The sequence below is a fragment of the Leopardus geoffroyi genome, chromosome B3, assembly GCF_018350155.1.
Source record: "Leopardus geoffroyi isolate Oge1 chromosome B3, O.geoffroyi_Oge1_pat1.0, whole genome shotgun sequence".
Taxonomy (NCBI): domain Eukaryota; kingdom Metazoa; phylum Chordata; class Mammalia; order Carnivora; family Felidae; genus Leopardus; species Leopardus geoffroyi.
This window is the reverse complement of record NC_059337.1, coordinates 40,191,289-40,214,883: the sequence shown is the minus strand read 5'-3', so window position 1 is coordinate 40,214,883 and position 23,595 is coordinate 40,191,289. Positions and strand designations below refer to the sequence as shown.

Here is a 23,595-nt window from a genome sequence, read left to right as displayed (position 1 = left end):
TTCGAACCTATGTCGGGCTCTGTGCTGACAGCTCAGAGACTGGAGCCTGCTTTGGATTCTGTCTCCCTCTCTCTCTGCCCCTCCCCCTCCCCTGCTCACGCTCCCATGCTCTTTCTCTCTCTCTCTCAAAAATAAACATTAAAAAAAAGAGCAGCAAATGCAGGAAAAAGGCCCTCCCTACCCTTCCTCGCCTCCCCACCCCCCAATTTTGCCTAATTCTAAGGTATAAATTCCCCTTTTCTGGAAATAGATTTTTATCAGCCCAGTGATACTCCAGAGGGATCTGCAAATACTCCTACTCCTTAGTTTATTTCCACATATTTACCCTCCCCACAGCATGCCATCCCTGGAAGCCTAAAACCGGTTTCCTTTGTCCTGTATTTCTCTACAAATTTACTGTCTTTGTTGAAAACGCTATAGAAGCCAAAGCTGTAACTGCTGCTTTGAGTTACTTTTTTACTGAGGTTTCTCCCACATGATGTGTGCCACATGCATTAATAAACTGTTTTTCTCTTCTTAATCTTTTTGTTCAAGAGCCCCAGCTGAAAACCTAAATGGGTAAAGTTTGGCCTCCCCTACAATATTTACCTCCACCTTTGGCATTATTTACATTTTTACAATGAGCACACCTCACTGTTATTCTTATGTAGTCTTTTTTTTTTTTGTAAGTTTACTTTTTTTTTTTTTTTTTAGTAATCTCTATGTCCAAAGTGGGGCTTGAACTTACAACCCTGAGACCAAGAGACACATGCTCCAACTAAGCCAGCCAGGCGCCCCTCTTATATAGTCTTAATAACAGAGCTGGAATGGATTGCCAGGTCTGGCACAGGTTGAGGGATGCACAGGCATTGTGGAAAGCGCCGAGGTCACTGGGCACAGGCCACCAGCTCCTCCAGGGCTTGCTCACGGCGGTTGCCATGGACCAGCAGTACTTCCTTGATCCGGTCCTGCTGGAAGCCCATGTCACTGAACTGTTCCCAGAGGCGCAGGAATTCCCCTGCCTGAGGAAGTGGAAGCAGAGAGAGTGCTGGGGACTCTGCCAGGCCAGCCATCTCCCTGTGGAGCCCCCTTCCTGGTGCCCACTGTATCTACTCCCAGAAAGCTAAGGACTCCCCAAGCCAGGTAAGCCTGATCCTGGGCAGCACCTACATTTTGCCTGTACCTCTGGCTGACATGAGCGTGGACCTCCGTTCCTGTGCCAAGGAAGGAGGCCCTGGCTTGGCCACTGGCTCTATCCTGGCTTTACTCCCTCACTCTGGCCCATTCCTGACTCTCTGTGCTCTGGTACTTGGACGGAAAGGAGGCTGCATACTGGTGCCCAGAGGATGCACAGCTTGGGGTCTCTGCCCAGGCCCCAAACCCTGCCGAGGTTTCACACAGTGCAGCCTCTGCCTTCCTTCCTCCTCTGATCCCAATGCTTGAAAAGTCTCTGCTTATCCTCCCTCCCTCCTCCTCAGCATTTCTCCCATCCCTCTGTCCTTCCCTCAGCCCCTGTGAAGAGCTGCCCAGCAGAGCCTAGGCCAACAGCACACTGTGGACAGTTCATATACACTGGCCACTCAGAATGTACTACGGGGCCCCTGGGTGCCTGCATTCTGGGTTTCCAGGTAGGCAGCAAACTCCCCAAGCAGAGTTTAAGCATCTTTGTGCTGCACTTGGCTCCTCCCTGGGTATCTGACAGACCAGGCACTCTATAATATTTGTGTATTGATTCAGCTACATGACACAAAAGCCGTTCCTCCTGTTTCCCTCCCTTCCTGCCTCCCTCTGCCTCCCTGGGCTGTCTCCCTCTCCCCAGGGCTGAGCAAGCAGGCTAGCTCCTGATGGCCCCTAGGCTGTGCCTCTGGTACTGGTGTGCCCCTGTATGCTAGGCTCGTGTGTGCACCCACATCCTTCCCCTCCCCTTCCCCTGGGCCTGGGCAGTGGCCCTGCTGACCTGGCTCTCAGAGAACTGGAACATCTCCATGGCCTCCTCCACCAGGCCCTCCTCATAGCCTTGCCGCAGCAGCCGATCACAGGCGCTAAGGTAGCTGAGAAACTGGGCCAGAAAGAGGAAAGGGGTGTGGTTAGAGGAGTGGCACAGTCAGCTGATGGAACAGATTAAGAGGAACCTTGGGGACCTCGGTGAGGCTTGAGCTCAGACCAGGCTGACCAGTCGACCCACCATACATGAAATGGCCCCAGAGACCCTGTGAGCCAATAAAAGAGGGACAAAGGCCTCCTCTGGGGACCTAGGGACGGGTGGGCAGCAAGTTCTGACCAACTGTCCCAAACTGGGGGCTGAAATCCAGGGAAAGGGCTATCAGGATGAGCTAGAGGGTTCCCAGAACCTAAGCAGGGAGTGGGACTGGCCTGAAACACAGGCATCTCCCCAACACCCATCCCGGTCTGTTCACCCTCCCTGGTAAGCACCCACCCATGTGAAAGCAACCTCCTCACCCTCCACACCTGTGAGCACCCCCATCCCTGGATACATATGTGTCTGCCATCCAGGACCATGTGAGCCCCAGTGCCGGGAAAGGGAGGACAGAGGAAGATCCCACAGGCCTGAAAACCTGTTCAAGTCACTCCGTGTTCAGTCACCACAAGTTGCTTTTGCCCTCAGGATGAAGTACTGCCTCCTTACCAGAGCTCAAAGGCCTGTCCCTGCCCATCAGTGGCCTTGACTCCCTCAGCACCCCCAGGCCTCTGCATATCTAACTCCCTCCGCCAAGGTCAGTCTCACTCCTCTTCCCTGGGAAGCCTCTGCCCCCAGTCTCCACTGGGTGCCTTGCCTGCTGCTCCCACAGCACCCATGCTTCCCCTGTCCGAGCACATACAACTCTGTAGCTGTTCTACTATCTTCCTCAACGTTCTCATCTGCTGACTTCTCGCTCCATGAGGGAAGGGTTGTATCAGTCTTGTTCACTGCTGCGTTCCCAGAGCACCCAGCATGGCAGGCAGAAGGAGCTAAATAAATGTATGCTGTGTTTATAAAATGAACTAAGAACCACCTCCAGGGAGCTCAAAGCTTAGTGGGGGAGATGAACCAGATACGGGAAATCATGAGTGCCAGGCAAATCAAAGCAAGATTTATAGAGAGTTGATGCCAAGTGAAGGCTGCAGACCACAAGAATTACAGGTGTAAGTGGAAAAGAAACAGGTCGGGTTTCTGCAGACTTTCAGAGCTGGGCAGAAAGCATGGATCATACAGATTAATGGTTTTCAAACTGTTTTAGCTTCTGAACTGTCCAAGCATCAGGAGGCTTCAACAATAATAGGAAGGTTGGAGCTGCTCTGGGAGAACTGGGGGCAGGAGCAGGGGAGTCAGGAGTCCAATGCTCCTGCCTCAGGACACCTAGACCTTGCTCTGAGCATGTTTTGTAAACCACCGAGCCAAGCCTTCCTGGCACAATTGAAGAAACAGGTCCAAGCAGGGTGGACAGCTTGCCCAGGGACCCAGGACTACAGCCTAGATCACCTGACCTCTCAGCCTTGTCCATCAGGGGCCCAGCTGCTAGCAGAGGGGCTTCAACTGCTAGAGGAGGGGCTTTGAGCCGCATTGAAAAGTAGACAGGATTTCCAAAGGTGGAAACCGGAGTATGTCAAGAGCAGGTGATGGATGTGCCCTTTGCCTCTTGGTTCACCCACAGCAAAGGTTCTTGGCCTTGGTGCTGACTGTAGCTGCCTGGGAACTTTACCCATAAACCACTGATGCTTGCCTCCAGAGGCTCTGATATAACCAGTCTAGGGGGCAGTCTGGGCACTGGGATTTTTTTTTTTAAGTTTATTTATTTTGAGACAGAGAGTGTGAGGAGGAGAGGGACAGAGAGAGGGGGTAGGGGAGAGAATCCCAAGCAGGCTCCACACTATCAGTGTAGAGCCTGACATGGGGCTTGAACCCACAAACCGTGAGATCATGATCTGAGCCAAAGTCCGACACTTAACTGATTGAGCTACCCAGGCACTTCAGGGCCCTGGGATTTTTATAGCTTTCCAGGTAATTCTAATGTACAGCCAAGGCTGAGAACCACTGACTCAAGGGACGGCTGACCTCAATCCATACCAGTAGACTCCTTGCCAGGCTGCATATCAGAACCACCTTCAGATCTTTAAAATGATAGGCCATTGGCCCCACTCCGGATTCACTGACTGGGATCCTCCAGAGTAGGTCCTGTAGATCTACATTTGTAAAGATTCTGCTGGTTGGTCAGCTTTTGGGCCTATAAGACTGTAGAAGCCACCAGGTCTGCCTCAGGACCCAGGGTGGGTAAGGATGTCACTTTCACACCCCAGGACGGGACTGTAAGTCCCTCCCTTCTGTGAATAGGGAAAGTGAGACTCAAAGAGGGGCCCTTAGGTGCCTGGAGTCCCATAGCAAGGTGCCTGGCCTATGGATGCTCACACACACTGCCCATGCTGTCCTATAAGCAGTCAGTGGGCACATCCATCCTTGTGGAAGGAACGAAGCAATCATGGACAAAGCTTATCTTTTGTATCTCCTCTTTTCTCCCTGGCTCTTCTAAGAGCTCTGTCTCCATAACCTCCCTCCTGGACCATCTGTCATTAATTTCTGGCCAAAGAGGTTTACTATGGTATATATCCTTTAAGGTGAGAAGGAATCTGAACCCAAAGGAGCTGCTCAGTTAATGGCGGAACTTCACAGAACAGCGGGGAATATTAACTTGGTGGGGGAGGACAGATGAAGTCATCCAGTAGTCCTTCAGGCCCACACCTCAGGGCTTGGCTCCTGACTGACCACCAGGGAAGAAGGCCACCCAGAGATCCGGCTGGCCAGGCAGGTGGTCAGTACATATCTGGAAACACAATGTTCCTGATGTAGTGTGATTCTCCCAGCCCACCCACAGGGAGGCCAGTGCCCTGTGCTGGCTCCAACTAATGTGCAGACCCGCACCATGGGCCTGGTCCTTCATAGTCCTCCCGGCCAGTTTCTTGGCCAAGGTCCTGGCTTTCAGCAGCAGCTGCAGGTGGGGGTAACTTTAGATCTACTTTTTAATTTCATATCAGCCTGGGATGCTTCCCTGGAAGGTTCTCCCACAAGAAATGAGAGAAAAGAAGCATGCAGCAAAGATTCAGAGTCAAACCAGCCTGGCCTCAATGCCAGTTCTGCCACTGATTGTTTATATGAACCTCCCTGGCCTCAATTTCCTCATCTGCAAAGTGGGGACAGTGGTGGCAACTGTGCAGAATTGAGAAGGCCTAATTGAATACTCTCTGATTGAGGGACTGGCACAAAGAAGGTGTTCAAGAAATGTCGGCAGCCTCCATGTTAACCACACGGGGGTCACCATGTTGCAAGTCTTCCTCCAGGACAAGGCACAGACCAATGAAGCCAGAGGAGAGCGGAAGCAGGAATGGGCAGGGAAGGGGGCCAGGGGCATTCGCCCACCTCCTCAACCTGGCAGCAGCACATCCTGCTTCAGCTCCAGTCTGAGAGTTACTCTCCTTTTGTCACTTCTTATCCAAGAGCAGGCAGCTCCAGATGTCAGGGACCCAGCACATAGCAGTCATCTACATGACTGTGGAGAGAGTGCCCAAGCCCTCTGATGGTGGGGGGGCACAGAGATAACTAAGTGCCAACTGCCCTGGGACCTTTTGATACCTTCAGCTCAGCTTTCCAACCAAAAGAGTTCCCATGTGTCAGAAACAACGTGAAGTAGGATGTTACATTCAGGCGGGAGAAGGGAGGTTTGGGCAGTGGCATTCAATGTTACCTCCTGCCCCAACTCACAATCCTTCCATGCCTTCCTGTTGTTAGTGGGTCATTTATAAACTTCTCAGCCCAGTCTTCAAGGCACCCTCAATCTGCCCTCAACTCCCTTTCCCTGTCTTTTTTTTTTTTTTTAATTTTTTTTTAATGTTTACTTATTTCTGAGACAGAGAGAGACAGAGCATGAGCAGGGGAGGGGCAGAGAGAGACACACAGAATCAGAAGCAGGCTCCAGGCTCTGAGCTGCCAGCACAGCGCCTGACTCAGGGCTGGAACTCACAAACCGTGAGATCACGACCTGAGCCGAAGTTGGTTGCTTAACCAACTGAGCCACCCAGGCGCCCCTCCCTTTCCCTGTCTTATCTCCTACCAGCCTGCATCATGTACCCTGCACTCCAGCAAGACTGGTGGGATCAGGGCCTCCCAAACCCTTCCTTGCTGTCTCTCCACCCCTTTGCTCATACTGTTTCTCCTGCTTGGAATATCATCCCTTCTCTTTCCTTCAAATTCAGAGCTTATTCATCCTTGAAGTCTAGCTGAAGACGTGCCACCTCCATGAAGACTTTCCTGATCACTAGAACCTCCTTGTGGTCGATTAAGAATGGCCATAAATTCTTTGCAGGCCCTTCCATCAAGAGGGAGTTTTCCCCATAGCTCCCCACTGCATCTAAACACCTAGGAAGTTCCCAGTAAATGCTGTTGATTAGATGGATGGATGGGTAGATCAAAAGAGAAAGAGATGGATATGAATACAGATAAACTGTTCATTGAAGGAAGTGGTTAGAGCTGTGCCTTCCAATATGGTAGCCAGCAGCTACATGTGGCTATTTAAATTTAAATTAATTATAATTAAGTAAAAAAATTCAGTGTTTTAGTCACACTGTCCATATTTCAAATAGCCACATACAGCTAGTGTCTACTGTATTAGACAACACAGGTATAAAACATCTCTCTCTGCAGAAAGTTCTATTGGGGATCTCTGGAAAGATTATTGGTTGCCCAAAGCTCCAGCCCCCTGTGCTTGGGGCAGAGACTGGGACAGGAATAGAATATTAAAACTCTCTGGGCACAGGGATTCCTGATAAACTCTTATGGAGAAAATAGCCTTAGGGTCTAGAAACTTGCTCATAACCCTCAACAATTAATGCCAGGCTAAGGTTCTGCTTCTAAAGAGGAGAAAAAACTTTTTCACATTAAAGATAAAAACCACTTGGCCCCTCCCCCGGCTCCAGACCCACAGCTCCCCCAGCTCTGGGCCCCATCCACCTACCTGGCTCAGGCTCTGTCGCCCTGTCTTCTGCAGAGCCCCGATAGCCCTGTGCAGGGGATACCCCAGGGCAACCACTGGCCCGATGAGATCTTGCTCCTCCTGGCTCAGGGCAGACAGCAGGTCAGCAGAAGCAGGGTGTGCTCTACAGGTGCTGAGACTCTGAGACACCCCCCCAAGAGGTGGCAGGCAGGTATACGGGCTGAGGGACTGAAATACAGACAGGTTGGATGTGTCAGTTACTGGAAGTGACACCTGGCTGGGCAGGACATTTTTACTGACAGGCCAGTAAATGATAATATTTCCACAAGAGAAATATCATAGGTCCATCCTATTATCCCATTTTACAGATACTGAAATCAAGGTTCAGAGAAGTTAATGACTAAGCAACACACATTTGGGAGCTGAGCCCTACTCAAAATCAAATTCAGGATTCTTTACTCCACACCTTAGTGAGTGGGGAGCAGAGGTGGATCTTCCTCCTTCTTCAGTGTGGCTGGACTGGGGCTTGCCAGGGCATGGAACAGGGCAGGAACTGGGCACAGCTGTGCTAAGAGGACCCACACAGACCCTAGAGTAAGGAGGGTGGCTGGAAGGCATATCAGTCAGTTTGGCCAGCATCACCCCTTACCCATTCCCTGTCAAGAAGCACCCGTCTGCCAACTCTGAACAAACTACCCTGATCCCTTCTCCCCAAGTGAAGCCTAGCTGCTGCCCTGGCTCTTGGGGCAGAGTGTGTATGTATGACATGAATTCCCCACCCATTCCTATCTTTTCAAGGGGTTCCCTGCCAGGGAAACTTACTCTAGGGTCTGCTTTACCCCCAGTTTTAACTGGAAAACATCAAAATCTTAGGATCTGAGTCTATTCTTTTGACCTTAAAAAAGATTCTTAGTGGGGCACCTGGGTGGCTCAGTCAGTTAAGTGTCTGACTTCAGCTCAGGTCATGATCTCGTGGTCCGTGAGTTCAAGCCCCATGCCAGGCTCTGTGCTGACAGCTCAGAGCCTGGAGCCTGCTTCAGATTCTGTGTCTCCCTCTCTCTGCCACTCCCCCACTCACACTGTCTTTCTTTCTCTCAAAAATAAGTAAAATATTTAAAAAAAATAATTCTTAGCTGCTCTCTGCCTCAATTTTCTCCTGTACAGAACATGTGCCCCAATCCTCCCCCACCCAACAGGGTTGTTGCTAGAGTTAAGTTTAATGTGCACCAGGAAGAGCCATCCTGGCATCACCATCTGGCCCTTGATGCGGTGTGGTCTGTCCAATTTACAGAGCCTCTTCTCTGAGTTTGCTCTACGCAACTGTGCGGGGTCAAGTGGCCCACTTCACAGGTAGAACAGGGATAGCTCAGAGCAGTTCAGTGACTTGCCAAAGGTCACACACCAGTAAGTGGGAAAAGCCAGACCTCTAGTCTGTCTTTTGGATTTAAACTTCAGCTGGGCCTTATTCTGTTGCATCTCCTGGTCTGACTGCAGGGCAGCTGGGGGGCAGAAAGCTGTGCCCAACTGCCACCTTTGGCTATCAATCCTGACCCATTCCATCTGCTCCAGATCCACGTTTTATGGAGTTTGGTACTTACATAATTTGGATCTCTCAAGGCACACAATTGTGAAGATAAAATTAGGTATAAGGCCTTGGGAGAGGCAAAGTGAGGGGTCTGAGGCTTAAGTTTCACTGATTTTACTTTTTTTTTTTTTTTTTAAGTGTACTTATTTTGAGAGACAGAGAGAGAAAGAAAGAGAGATCAAGTGCGACAGGAGCAGACAGAGAGGGAGAGAGAAAATCCCAAGCAGGCTTCACACTGTCAGTGCAGAGCCCAATTCGGGCTTGAACTCACAAGCCACGAGATCATGACCTGAGCTGAAGTCAGATGCTTAAATGACTAAGCCACCAAGTCACCTGGGTTTTACTTTAAATTCACTTCTGCTCCCCTTTCTTGCAGGTGCACATCCTCTGTCCCAAAGCCTCCCAGTCTGCAAAAACTGTCACCTCCTCTCAACACCTGATCCCTCTCACTATTCAGTGCTGCCTTGTCCCACACCCCTTAGGCCAACTCTCCTTGTCCTGTGGTTTTGACCTTCTCTCTTTAAACTCAGGGCCCAGCAGTAAATAACTGCTCAGTGAGTATTCTTTGAGTCGCCAGCTCATCCATCCTACAGGAAGCCCTTGCTCTGTGGGAAGCCCTAGATTTGAGTCACATTCATTACTTCAACAGACATTCACTCAGCACCCCCTACTGGCCAAGTCTGCAGCTTGGTGCCCTGGCAACAAAAATGGATGCCATCCAATCACTGCCCTAAGAGATGGACAGGTACTGGATGATTACAATTATTGTGGCATGTGCCCTAACAGAAGCAAAACAGCGGGAAACAGGGAATGGGGGCCTCTGAGCAGGGAATATTCTAGGCCCAGGGCCACAGGAAGGACAGCATAGTACGTGGCCAGATGAGAACAGTTAAAGGTAAGGAGGAGGAGAGCAGAGAGGAGGAGACTAGGGCTGCGAATCAGGCTAGGAACCCAGACTATTGGCCTGCGGGCTTGGCGGAGCTAGAAGGTTCCTTACCGCGACCGTGGGCTTGTGACTCCGCAGCGGCGGCATGGCGCCGGCCGTGGAGGGCCGCGGGGGCGGCGCGGGCGTGCTGGGGAGTGGGGGCGCGGGGCCCGGGGGCGGCACGGGGCACTGACTCGGTGCCGGGCTGGGGCAGAGGCTCAGCGCCCGGTGGCGGATGCGGTGCAGGAGGGCGCGGGGGCGGGCGGCCAGCCTGCCCTCGGAGAGCCGCCGCCGCGCTCCGGCTAGCTCCGACCTCATGCCGCGCAGCACGTCCAGCGAGCACCGTGGATGGCCCGGGCCGGGACTCGCAGGGGGGGCGGGGCTCGCAGGGGGGCCGGGCTGGGGGCTGCAGGGACGTGGCTCTTCCTCGCTGGCGGAGGCGGCATCTTCTTCGTCGTGGTCCTCGTCCTGGTTTTCTTCCTCCTCCACCTCCTCCTCAAGCCGCTGCTGGGGTCCAGCCTCAGGGCCCGTGTCTGCGACAGGCATCGGCACCGGCTCGCGGTCGGGACTGACCAGCAACAGCCAGGCGGGAGGCGCTGACGCCGTTCCCGGGGCGTCGCATTGGAACGGGCAGGGTTCCCGGAGGACAGCCTCTACCCAGAAGAGCGCCCTCCTCTCCAGGCTGAAGTCGTGCTGCAAGTAGACGGCGACGTGAGGCTCTGGGACCCAAACCGGGGCCAGAGGGCGCACTCCTACTCCCTGGCCTTCCGGGAACCTATTCAGCCAGAAACTTGCCAGGTCTGGGCAGCTTCCGATTCTTAATCCCAGGCATCCATCACCACCCGACTCTCACCCTCAGTTTTAGCTAGCAATGGGGTGGATGAATATCAACGACAAGTGAGTAGCAAATTCGGCCTCCACGGATGCAGGTAAAGAATAGGAAGTCCAGAAAGAGACTTTGATATCTGTGGGGCTTTAGTAAATAATAAAGGTGGCATCTCAAGCAATGGGAAATAGAGGGACGAACTAATAAATGGTGTTAGCTAAAAACAAAAACAAAAACAAAAACAAAAAACAAACATAAATGGTGTTAGCTAGCTGGAAGAAATTCTCACTCTTATACAAGGATGATTTCCAAAAGGATCAAACATTAAATATATGTATGAAACCATAAAAGTACTAGGAGAAAACAGGAAAGAAATCCTTGATAAGATCAAGTGGGGGAAACCTTTCTCACTGTAAATCGAAATCCAAAAGCCATAAAAGTACAGATACACACATGTGCAAAATCTGCATGGCAAAGATACAATAGGCGAAGTCAAAAACAAATGACAAACTAGGGGAAAACAGCACTCACATCACAGACAAAGGGCTACATTTACTAGCATAGTGAGTGCTAGATATAGACTGGAAAAAGACCAACAGCTTAACATGAACAAAAGATATGGATGGTCCACAGAAAAGAGCCATACAGATGGCTTTTAAACACCCGAGCAGTTGCTCAACCTCACTCTTGACAAGAGAAAGGCAAATTAAAACTACCCTGAGATACCATCCGCCTAGCCCTCAGCAAAGATCCAAAGTCTGAGGACATTCTGTGGGAGAGTGTGGGAGGTACAGGCCTCTTGTAGAGTGCTGCCTGGGATGTAAATCAGTGACCCCTATGGAGGGCAATTTGGAAAAATACTTACAAAAATTCAAAAGGACATTTGCATATAGTCATTCCATGTAACATTGTTTATAATTGGAAAAGACTGGGAAGAACCCAAGTGATCATCAAGAGAGCACCCATTCAATAAAGTAGGATATATCCATATAATGCACAATGCTATACAGCAAAAAATAAAACTGAAGAAGCTTTCCGTGTACTGATACAGAAAGATCTTGAAACATATTAGGTTAAAAAAAAGTCAAGAAGAACAGTGTATGTATAAAAGGCTACCTTTGTGGTGCGCCTGGGTGGCTTAGTCGGTTAAGTGTCCAACTTTGACTCAGGTCATGATCTCATGAGTTCGAACCCCACATGGAGCTCTCTGCTGTCAGCACAGGGCCTGCTTCAGATCCTCTGTCCCTCTCTCTCTCTGCCCCTCCCCTGCTCTGCGTGCTCGCTCGCTCTCTCTCTCAAAAACAAATAAACATTAAAAAAAAATGCTACCTTTGGTGTAAAAAGGGAGGCAATAGCTGTACTTATTTGTGCATATACACAGAAGAATCCCTGGAAGAATACATAGAAAATGAGTAACAGCTCTCTCCAGTGAGGGGGTGGGTGGATGAGAAGGTGTCAGTGGGAGGCTTTTCACTCTCCCAAGATATTCTAGCTGCCTCTGGGCCAAAATGACCCCTCACCTAGCTTTTATAAATAAAGTGTGATTGGAACACAACCATTCCCACCCACCCCTTTCCAAAACTATAACTCTTTCCCTACAACAGAGTTTAATTGCCCCAGTTTTTTACTATCTGGCCTTTTACAGAAAATGTTTGTCAACTCTTGCTCTCTACCATTTTATAGATTTTTTTTTCATTTTTAAACTATGTGAATGTACTTTTTCTCTAAAAAATTTTTTTAACAGTGATGAACTCTCATTAAAGGGAAACTCTGAAACAACAAAACACAGACCTGCCAAGGCTCTGAGTGTAGAAGGAAGGGAGAGGGCAGCCAGATGGATGGGTGGACATAGGCTTTTGGGGTCTGACAGACACAGGTTGGAGTCTGGGTGTGTCACGCACAGGCAACATAACCCTGTGCATCACTTGGATGGGAGCTTTGGCTTCCTGTGCTATGGTGTGGGAACACATACCTGCTAAAAGGGTTATCATAAATATGAGAAAGAAAAAAGAGTGAATGTATGAAGAGCACCTAAGCACAGGCCCACTGTACAGCAGGTGCTCAGTTATAGTAGCTGTGGTTATTATTTTTTCACAGGTAATCTAACCTCTATCTATAACATTATTGTTATGGGAAAATGTATTCCAAGTTCCAAATACTGGGAATACAGCCCAGTGAACTCAGAGGACTTACCAGGAGAAGCTGTAAATCATACTTGGAGTCTCATGCTTCTCTGTTAGATTGGCCCAGCAGTAAAAGAAATGGAGGCCCAGGAAGGGAAATGGCTCAAGGGAGTGCAGATACCCTTGCTGAGAGGAGGGGTCAGCACCTTGGCTAGGACACCAGATGTGGACTTGGCAGAAAGGTGCCCAGTTCTGCTTCTAAGAGAAGTAGCTTTCAGAAAAGCCTCTTCCCAGCTTGGCCTGAGCTCAGCATGTAAGGAAAAGCTGTGATGATCCACCTCCAGTAAAGCAAATTTCTACTCCCAACCATAGAGGCCAACTTTGACTCAGGGCAAGAACCCATAGCACAAGCTGCCTGGAGAAAGCGAGAGCTCCTGCCCTACAGAGGATGGGCCCCTGGACATGTGCTCTGGGCTCTACAGAGCTTCTTTCCATTCTGGAGACCTTGGTCCTAAGGAGCCTCAGTGCGACCCCAGGTTCTGCAGATAAAACAAAAACCACACTGAGTCTCTTGCTCCTGTGCCCCCAGGCCACTAGAGCCCCTTTCTCCTTTGTGGACTGGACTCTCTGCACCTGACTTCCTACAACCTGTTTTTTTTTTTTTTAACCTTGGAACAATACATGTCCAGTGTCTCTTACATTCCAATCCTGCTCTTAGCTAATATGAAATGATTTGGAGTCAAGACCTGAGTTTTAGTCTTGCCATGGCCACTAACTTCAGACGAGTCATTTCCCTTCTTTGGACCTCAGGTTTCCCATGTGCAAAATGAGTGAGGGATGACCCAGATCCTCAGAATTTTTTACAAAGCCCTCTGCAGACAGTGGAGAACGAACACACAAGAGTCTGAGAGGCCCCACATCAGTTCCACAGTTCTTTGCAATCTTGTTTTTCATTTTATAAATTCATGTGAATTTTGTGTTCTAGCTCATGATACACCTGTGTTATAATACAAATGCAATAGATCTCCCCCTAAATCTTCAAGTAAACTTGACTCTCCCAGAAGTTAAATAATCATGTTTATCTTGAGGGTATGTGATACCACCACATACACTGCGTACACATCCCAGTGTGTGAGCTGTGGGGCATGGGGTGTTTCGAAGGTGCCTCCAGGGCTGATGTGTTTTGGGTCTATGGAATAGTAATCCCCTCTAATGGGTTCCCTGTAACTGTCTGCATTTTAACAGGGGATTCTGGAGATAGTGTCTTAGCTCGTAAGAGTGATCCTAAACGGTAGAATTTTAGATGTGCCAGGAGGCTGACGGAGAAGGGAGCAATTGGGGTATCCTTGCAATGACTCTCAGTTGCTTCATATAGGCAGGCTTCCAGTTATCCTAAGCTTAAAATAAGACCCACAGAATAATCCCCATCACAAGCCACCAGACTTCATGATGAAACACCTTTCCTCTTGGGTTATTTCCAAAACTCTCTAGAATATAACAGAAATGGCCTTGTTGCCCTTTAAAATCAAGGAACAAGGGGCACCTGGGTGGCTCAGTCGGTTAAGAGTCCGACTCCTGATTTCAGCTCAGGTCATGGTCTCACGGTTTGTGAGTTCAAGCCCCCATCAGGCCCTATGCTGACAGTTCAGAGCCTGGATCCATCTTCAGATTCTGTGTCTCCCTGTCACTCTGCCTCTACCCTGCTCACACTCTGTCTCTCTCTCTCTCAAAAAAAAATAAATATTAAAAAAAAAAAAAAGGCTTTGGGACACCTGAGTGGCTCAGTCGATTGAGCATCCAACTTCGGCTCAGGTCATGATCTCATGTATGGTTCGTGAGTTCAAGTCCTGTGTTGGGCTCTGTGCTGATGACTCAGAGCCTGGAGCCTGCTTCAGATTCTGTCTCCATCTCTCTGCCCCTCCCCTGCTTGTTCTCTGTCTCTCTTTCTCTCAAATATAAAATAAAAAAACATAAAAAAATTTTTTTAAAGGCTTTGTAGGTCCTTTCTTAAAAAAATTAAAATAAAATAAAATCAAGGAACCAAGCCCAAGTCTCAGCATCAGATCTATAGACCCAGAGACAAGGAGATAGATGGACAGAGAGATATACTTACCATAGAACCCAGCAGAAGCTCCCTGCAAGCTGGGACACTGAGCTCTGGCCCAGGAAGGGGCTCTGTGCCTATCACAAAGCCGTTGGGCACCTTGAAGGGGACATCATCGAGGGCATTCATTCTGTCAGAGGAGTGTAGAGATGGCTGAGCAGGACTGGGGCAGGCTGCCTGGTGGCAGGGAGAGAGTGTAGTCCTGAGAACCAGGCTTGGTCTCAAATGGCCTTACCACTCTCCCGTGTGGTGACTTAGCTGAGGCCCACACAGCTGGGAAGGAAAAAGTAAAGTGGCTGGTGCTGCATAGGGAGGAAATGAACAAAAACAAGAGCATTCAAACTGACTTGACAATTGACAATAAGACAATTCTTATTGACTATTTCATGTTTAAGTCTTGCCCTAGACCATTGTTTCCCAAAATGTGGCCTATGACACTAGTGCTAAAGCATGTTATCAAGAGTTTTCATCCAAACATTTAAGGAAAATGTCAAATTACAAACACTTCCAGAAAAGAAATACTTCCTGACTCATTTTTATTTCAGCACCATCCTGATACCAAATCTGACAAAATTAAGGTCAATCTCTCATGAACATAACTGCAAAAATCTCAATAAAAATAATTTTGGATAGAAAAATACAACATTGCTGGGTTGAGTTTATTTCAGGAATGAGAGATTGTCTTAATATTCCAAAATCAATCACTGGGAGTAAAAATAAATGTCAATAGAATAAAAATTTTAAGTTCTAGATTATCTATATCTGTAGATGCAGAAAAAGCACTTGATAAAATCAATGCCCGTTCATGATTTTAGGAAAAAACAAGCCCATTTAATAACTTAGGAATAGAAAGTAATTTCCTTAGCATAATCAAGAATATCACTAAAACATCTAAAGCAAACAGGCCACTTAATAGTGAAATACTGAAAGATATCCCCAAGATTGAGACAAGGATGTCCCCATTATCTCTTCTGTTCAGCATTGTACTGGAGATACTAGCCTGTGTAAAAAGAGAAAAGAAAAAAATAAAAGTATAAGGATTGGAAAAAAAGAAATTAAACTACTATTATTTGTAGATGATATAATTATATGTAGAAAATCCAAAGGAATCTATAAATAAAACTCTTAGAATTAGTAAGTTAATTTAGCAAGGTCATTGGATACAAGGTCAATATATGAAAATCAACTATATCTCTCTATACAAACAACAAACCATGAAAATATTGTCTTTTAAAAATGTCACTAGAGAGTGAGATTTTAAATAAGATATCATGTAATATTATCAACCAACCTTCTAGGACTCAACCTAACACAAGATATATAAGACCTCTATGTGAAAAACTATAAAATATTTATTGGAGGAACATGCCATGTTCATGAGTTAAGACTCAATGTCATAAACATATTAATTCTCCCTGAATTGATCTGTCGACCCCACATGTCAAATTCCATCTTGTTTTTGGGGGATAAATTGGCAAACTAACTCTGAAATTTAAATGAAAGGCAAAAGACTAAGAAAAGCCAAGACAATCTTGAAGAAGAAACAGCACTGTTGGAAGATTTATACTATATCAACACTTACTTTAAAGTTACAGGAATTAAGACAGTGTGGTACTAACATGAGGACTTACAAAGAGTCCAATAAAACAGAACAGAAAGTCCAGAAACAGATCCATATTTATATGGATCCTTAACTTACGACAAAATTGGCCCTGCAGAGGGCATAAGGAAAATAAAAGTCTTTTCAGTAAATGGTTCTGGATCAATTGGATGTCCACCTAGAAAAAAATCCTGGCCTCTACCTCACATCACACACACAAATCAATTCCAGGTAGACTACAGATCTAAATGTGAAAGGTAAAATGAAGCTTGAAGATAAAATAGGAGAATGTATTCATGACTTTAGAATAGGTAAACATTTCTTAGGCAGGTTGCAAAAAACTAACCATAAAGGAAAACACTGACAAACTGGCTTCCATTCATTGGAAGATACCATTAAGACAGTAAAACAACAAAACAGAACCACACAAACAAAAAATAAAAAACACAAATCAGAGTGGGAGAAGATATTTGCAGCACATGTATCTGACCAAGGACTCGTATCCAGTAAGTACAAAGAACTACAAAGCAGTAAGAAAAAGACCTAATTCAAAAATGGGCAAGAGATGTTAACAGGTACTTCATAAAAGAGTATATCCAAATAAACATCAAAGTTGTTTAACCTCATTAGCCATTGGGAAAATGCAAAACAAAACAATGAGATATCAACACACACACACACACACACACACACACACACACACACACAAATGGTTAAAATTTAAAAAGCCTGACAATATCAAGTGTTGATGAGAATGAACTCTCATGCACTGCTGAGAAAGTTAAATTAGTATCAGTCAACAGTATCTACTACTAAAGCTGAAATCTAAGAAAAATTAATTCATACATAGCTTCTGGGCCTTTTGGCTGAGATCAAGTATAGTATCTGTTAGTTTAATAATATTCACAACAGCAAGGGATTTTATTTGTTACGTATTTTAAACTAAAGATTCTGTTCTCTTAACAAAATGAAACTCACAAAGAATTCAAGCTCTTGAGACTGCCTATAATATATACTTAAATCTAGACTCCTGACCACAGTCTGGCATTTTGCAAACAATCAGGGTTTACCAGGGACTGCACCAGGGAGTATTTCTGGCTTACTACAATGTCATCCCTACTAGGATGTTGCAAACCCCTGTTGCGAGGGGTCACTGGGGTCATCCCCATGCCCACAGGAGATCATGAGAAGAGACAGAGTAAGTAATCTGAGTGCAGAGAGGTCAAATGAGGCCAGATGGGCAAATCCTTTAATTCCCTCATCTCCACTGCCTGCCCACTCTAGTCTGTGTCTACTGTATGTAAGACTCCAAATGTTTCTCCACCCCATGCCAGGAGATAGTCTCCCAGCGCACTGGGAGCGGCTCTTTATGCTACAGGATCAGACAAGTCCCATTGTGATCAGTAAGTTATCTGCCCCATCAGCCTGTTCCATCAGGGGACCTCTGAGGCATAAGGAGTTGTAAGGGACATAAGAAAGTTAGCAAGTTTTGGCATTCTCTGATTTATCATCCACATTTTCAGCTGTCATTAGAATTCTGAGCTGTGGGTAAAGGCCACAGCTTTGTTGAGACCCACGTGTGAACCGCCTGTCCACTGAGCAGGTACAGGGCTACCCTCCTCCTCTCTCACTTCTGACCCAGCATCTGCATCCTAATAGATATTCTCTACTCAGTTCTACACTTGTTTCTGGAATAATTTAAGAATTTGAGAATTCTGGAAACAGGAATAGGAAGGGCTACAGTATAAGACATGATCTAGTTAGAGCACACTCTAAAATGACAGTGATCTCTGCTAAGTATAAAATAAACGGTACAGATCATTAAATGATATTCTTCAACGGAAAGAAAGTATTCTAGTCCTTATGCGAGTTGGGCAAGCTTCAGGAAGGACCCTGACAGGACCCTGACCTGGATCCTGAAGAGTATGGGAACAGCCTGTGAGCAGGTTAAAGGTAGAGTGGAGAGCATAACTCCAGGGAGGGAACAGCTTGAGTCAGGGAGCAGAGGCAGGGCAGAGAGAGGTGGGGGGAGGAGGGGGCGGGGACAAAGCATATGACTCAGATAGTTTGTGCTGGGAAGCAGCCTGCATTAAGACTGAAGGGGTAGATTGGGGTAGAGCTGGCGAGGGTCCTGAAAACGGAATACTGACTCCATTCAGTAGGCAGTGGAGAAAGCTTTGATGAGTCTGAAGGGGTGGGGTGGGGTGAGGATGGGGAAGTGGGGATATTGGGAAGGCCAGTCTGTGCATGCTTCAGCAGGCTATAATCCAGGACCTCTCCATGGGTCTGTGCCTGTCTGGCTGCATCTGAGCCTAGGGGTGAGAGGCAGGGCAAGTGGGGGTTGTAGTAATTGGTCTACCTGGAGCCCAGGCACTGACATAAGTATTATTTTTTATAAAGGTCTCCACCATACTCTAAATGACTTCATCCTTGCCCACAGCATCAATAATCTATGTGCCAATGACTCATATTAAATTCTGCACTTCTTCTCAGAGATCAAATTCATAAACACCACTGCCTACAAGGCATCTCCTCCAAGATTTCTCAAGGGTGCCTCAAACTCTACATATCTAAAGTGAACTCCTGATTTCCCCTCCCCGAAACTTTTCCTCCTCCCCAGAATTTCTTGTCTCAAGGAATGTCTAAGATATACAAACTGAGGACTCAAGCCTGACACTCTCTTCTCCCTCACGACCACTCATCTCATATCCCTGCCAAGTTTCCTCTCTTAAATCTCTGAAATCCACCCATTTCACGCTACCTCCACTGCTAACATGGGAGTCCAAGCCCCCATTATCTCTCACTTGGACAACTGTGTCCAATATACCCTCTTATGCCCTATCATTGTAATTGTTTCACACACTGGGACAAAAGTGATCATTTCAAAACAGCAAACTAAGCCAATCCCCTGCTTAAAAGCCCCAAATGGTTCCCAGCTCTCTCAGAATAAAAATCAAACTCCTGACAAGGGCTTCCAAAGCTTTGCGGTGTCTGGCCCCTCCCCCCTCCCTTCTTGTCTTACTCTAGCCATGCTAGTCTTCAATTGCCTTGGTCTCTTAGCCCAACACAGGGCCTTTGCATATTCTATTCCAAATTCTTGCCACATTCTTCTTCTGTGTCTCCTCTGCACTAGTGAATAGCTGTTTATGCCTCATAGCTTAGCTGAAACATCATCTCCTCAGAAAAGCTTTTCCTAGACTCTTCAACAAATGCTGTTGTAAAACTGGACAGCTACATGTAGAAGAATGAAACTGGACCACTTTCTTACACCATACACAAAAATCAATTCAAAATGGATCAAAGACCTAAATGTGAGACAGGAAACCATCAAAATCCTAGAGAACACTGGCAGCAATCTCTTTGACCTCAGCCAGAGAAACTTCTTACTAGAAGTTTTGTCTCCCTTACCTTGTCGCTAAAGGCAAGGGAGACAAAAGTAAACGTGAACTATTAGGACTTCATCAAGATTAAAACTTTTTCACAGTGAAGGAAACAATCAACAAAAGGCAGCCTACAGAATGGGAGAAGATATTTGCAAACGACATATCTGATAAAGGGTTAGTATCCAAAATCTATAAAGAACTTATCAAACTCAACACCCAAAAAACAAATAACCCAATTAAGAAATGGGCAGAAGACATGAATAGACACTTTTCCAAAGAAGTCATTCAGATGGCTAACAGAAACATGGAAAGATGCTCAACATCACCCATCATCAGGGAAATACAAATAAAAACCACAATGAGATACCACCACCACACCTGTCAAAATGGCTAAAATTAACAACACAAGAAATAACAGTTGTTGGCAAGGATGCAGAAAAAGGGGAACTGTTTTGCCCTGTTGGTAGGAAGGCAAACTGGTGCAGCTACTCTGGAGAAGAGCATGGAGGTTCCTCCAAAAACTAAAAATAGAAGTACACTATAATTCAGCAATTGCACTACTAGGTATTTACCCAAAGGATACAAAAATACTGATTTGAAGGGGTACATGTACCCTGATGCTTATAGTAACATCAATAGCCAAACTATGGAGAGAGCTCAAATGTCCATCAACTGATGAACGGATAAAAAAGAAGTGGTACGCGCACACACACACACACACACACACACACACACACACACTGGAATATTACTCAGCCATCAAAAAGAAAAGAAATCTTGCCATTTGCAATGATGCGGATGAGGCTAGAATGTTATTATGTTAAGCTAAACAAGTCAATCAGAGAAAGACAAATACCATATGATTTCACTCATATATGGGATTTAAGAAAAAAACCCAGATGAACATATGGGAAAGGGAGGAAAAAGAGAAGAGAGGGAAACAAACCACAAGACACTCATAATGATAGGGAACAAACTCTGGGTTGATGGAGGGAGGTGGGTGAGAGATGGGCTAGATGGGTGATGGGCACTAAGGAGGGCATTTGTGATGAACACTGGGTGTTGTAAGTGATCACTGAATTCTACTCTTGAAGCCAGTATGTTAACTAATTAAAATTTAAATTAAAAAAAAAGCTTTTCCTGATCCACCCCCCCCCCCCAAACTTGGGTAGATCTACCCAGTACAGTGGCTTTTAAGACTTTAAAGGGCCTGGGGGCACCTGGGTGGCTCAGTTGGTTAAGCATCCTACCTTGGCTCAGGTCATGATCTTGCAGTTTGTGGGTTTGAGCCCTGTGTCGGGGGGTTCTGTGCGGACAGCTAGGAGCCTGGAGGCTCCTTTGAATTCCGTGTCTCCCTCTTTGTGCCCCTCCCCCACTTGCACTCTGTCTCTCAAAGTAGATAAACATTAAAAAAGGAAAAAAAAAAAAGGGCCTAATCTCATAGAACCATTTACCTTTCCTTCAAAGCACTCAGTACATTTTTTTTTTAATTTTTTTTTCAACGTTTATTTATTTTTGGGACAGAGAGAGACAGAGCATGAACGGGGGAGGGGCAGAGAGAGAGGGAGACACAGAATTGGAAACAGGCTCCAGGCTCTGAGCCATCAGCCCAGAGCCCGACGCGGGGCTCGAACTCACGGACCGCGAGATCGTGACCTGGCTGAAGTCGGACGCTTAACCGACTGCGCCACCCAGGCGCCCCACTCAGTACATTTTTTGATTGCTGGATCAATTAATTGGATATTAACCTATCCCCCTCACCATTATAGCCCTTATACTTAGCAAATTAATCTGAGTTTCAACAGGCATTTAATAAATATTTGAACAATGGAAAATATAAATGATGACTAACCACTTTTTCTTTGTAGCACATATCACAACTAATTATCTGTATTCTTAAGCTTTTCTACTCTAGATCTAATTCCAGGAGGGCAAGAATCCTGTCTTTTTGCTCCCTTTCACATCTCTAGCACTTAGTATCATTCCTGGTAAATGGTAAAAACCATTTTCTAAGAACACAGTTCAAGTCCTAGAATCCATATTCTGGCAAGCATGAGCTAATTAAGTTGAAAGGTGCCTACTGCTCTGTATAGTTATGTGCTCTAGCACCAACTGCCTCAAAGACTTCGATCTTTGCTTCAGAGACTGTGAGAAACTCAGTTTATTCCAAAAGGCAAACAGAACCTGCATTGGAAACAAAATCTTCATAGATAGCCAGACGTGCCAAGTCAGGAAATACTGTATGGGTACACCCAAAAGTTAACAGGGGCACCTGACTCGTCGGAAGAGCACATGACTCTTGATCTTGGGGTCATGAGTTTGAGCCCCACGTTGCGTGTAGTAATTACTCACACTTATTTTTAAAAAAAGTTAACAATTATACAGGAATAGTTTATTGGTTATAGCATTAAAAGAAAAAAAACAGATTTAGTTGGAAATGCCTCATGTAGTCACTAGTCCCTAAAATAATCACTGCTAATACTTCACAGCACTCACATTCCTTCTATATATTCTATATTATTTGAATGGAACAAGACATACTTTGTACTTACCTTGTGATTCCCAGGATAGTTCCCCTGTGGACAAAATATGTAGAAGTGAATTGCTACAGCAGATGGTATAATGCTGTCTAAGCTTCTTGATACACCCTTGCCCAAGTCACATGGACATAGGAACATGAATGGGTTTAGAGTGATTAAGTTCATTGGCTTGTAGCAAATTCTTTGACGTCATAAACTCAGCCACTAAGAACACTTAGTATTTAACATACAACTAATCTATTTCATTTTTTAATCTTTCTTGTATTTACCTAATTTCTTAAAATAAATGCTTTTTGTTAGAGTATCTCCCAACCCAGGGTCTCCTCTTTTGGGAAATAAGATAAACAATATTCTTGTATATACAGGACATGATGAATCAACACATTTCTGGTTCATCTTTGAATGAGTTTATTTCTCTATTTTCATTAATTTATGTTCAATATAAAAAGAACATAGGTACAGGGGTGCCTGGGTGGCTCAGTGGGTTAAGCGTCGACTCTTGGTTTTGGCCTAGGTCATTACCTCGTGGTTCGTGGGTTCAAGCCCTGCATCAGGCTCTACACTGGCAGCTTGGAGCCTGCTTAGGATTCTTTCTCTCTTTCTCTCAAAATTAAATAAACATTTTAAAAAAAGAATATAGGTATAAAAAAGGCATGATTTAGAAAAAGGCTGATGGCTCAAGGGAACTGTAATTCCTAGTTCTGACTGAAAAGCATAAAAACCAACAAACAAGAAGCAGCAATAACAATGACCACCCCTATCATGCAGATTATGGCCTATAAATACCTTTTCCACTAATTTATCATTAGATAAATGACTGTTTCCAGGTTTGGAATACGCAATATGTAAAACAAATTTGGAATGGAATACTGGAATTGAAAGGGAATTCAGAAACTGAGTTAAAAAGGCTCCCAGCAGGGGCGCCTGGGTGGCTCAGTCGGTTGGGCGGCCGACTTCGGCTCAGGTCATGATCTCACACTCAGTGAGTTCGAGCCCCGCGTCAGGCTCTGTGCTGACAGCTCAGAGCCTGGAGCCTGCTTCAGATTCTATGTCTCCCTCTCTCTCTGACCCTCCCTTGTTCATGCTGTCTCTCTCTGTCTCAAAAATAAACAAACATTAAAAAAAAAAAAATTGAAAAAAAAAAAAAGGCTCCCAGTGGCCAAAGATGAGACAATTGATAAATAATAACAATGACTTGAAAGACAATTATGGTTAGATCTGAATTCATAATGATACTTCAAAATAAAACTCACTTGTTACCTTTGGAGGATTCTAGGGAACCAGCTCATTAATTTGAAAACTAGTAAATAAAAAAATATGTATTTGCCTTTCCTGTACCAATTGTACCCTGCACTAACCAAATGGTTGATGAGGGGATGTTTCCCCTTTTAGAAGTATTCCAGCTAATAACTAAAGAAAGAAAGGCAGAATTAAACTATCACTATTTTGCAACTCCAAAGGAATGACTTTAGGTCTTGATTACCAGTGGCTGCTAAGATCACAAAAATAGACAACTAGACATTAGTCCTCCTGAATGGAGTACACACCAG

General features: G+C 45.9%; 1 protein-coding gene and 1 pseudogene across 4 annotated transcripts; one reads left to right on the top strand and one right to left on the bottom strand.

The window, feature by feature from the left end:
* Window positions 1–441: 441 nt before the first annotated feature.
* UBAP1L (ubiquitin associated protein 1 like) lies at window positions 442–22,496 on the bottom strand. 4 transcript variants are annotated; one of them, XM_045449431.1, is made up of 6 exons: window positions 22,058–22,493; window positions 14,532–14,824; window positions 9,542–10,162; window positions 6,981–7,187; window positions 1,937–2,038; window positions 442–1,001 (listed from the first exon to the last, which is right to left on the bottom strand). In XM_045449431.1, the coding sequence occupies exons 2-6, from the start codon at window positions 14,649–14,651 to the stop codon at window positions 867–869; spliced, it is 1,185 nt and encodes a 394-aa protein (XP_045305387.1). In that variant the 5' UTR covers window positions 14,652–14,824; window positions 22,058–22,493; the 3' UTR covers window positions 442–866. The 4 variants fall into 4 exon arrangements, with proteins under 4 accessions (XP_045305387.1, XP_045305386.1, XP_045305388.1 ...); XM_045449430.1 differs by having other exon boundaries at window positions 14,532–14,699; XM_045449432.1 differs by lacking the exon at window positions 22,058–22,493 and adding an exon at window positions 20,756–20,798.
* Window positions 16,969–17,077, top strand: LOC123584747 (annotated as a pseudogene).
* Window positions 22,497–23,595: the final 1,099 nt, after the last annotated feature.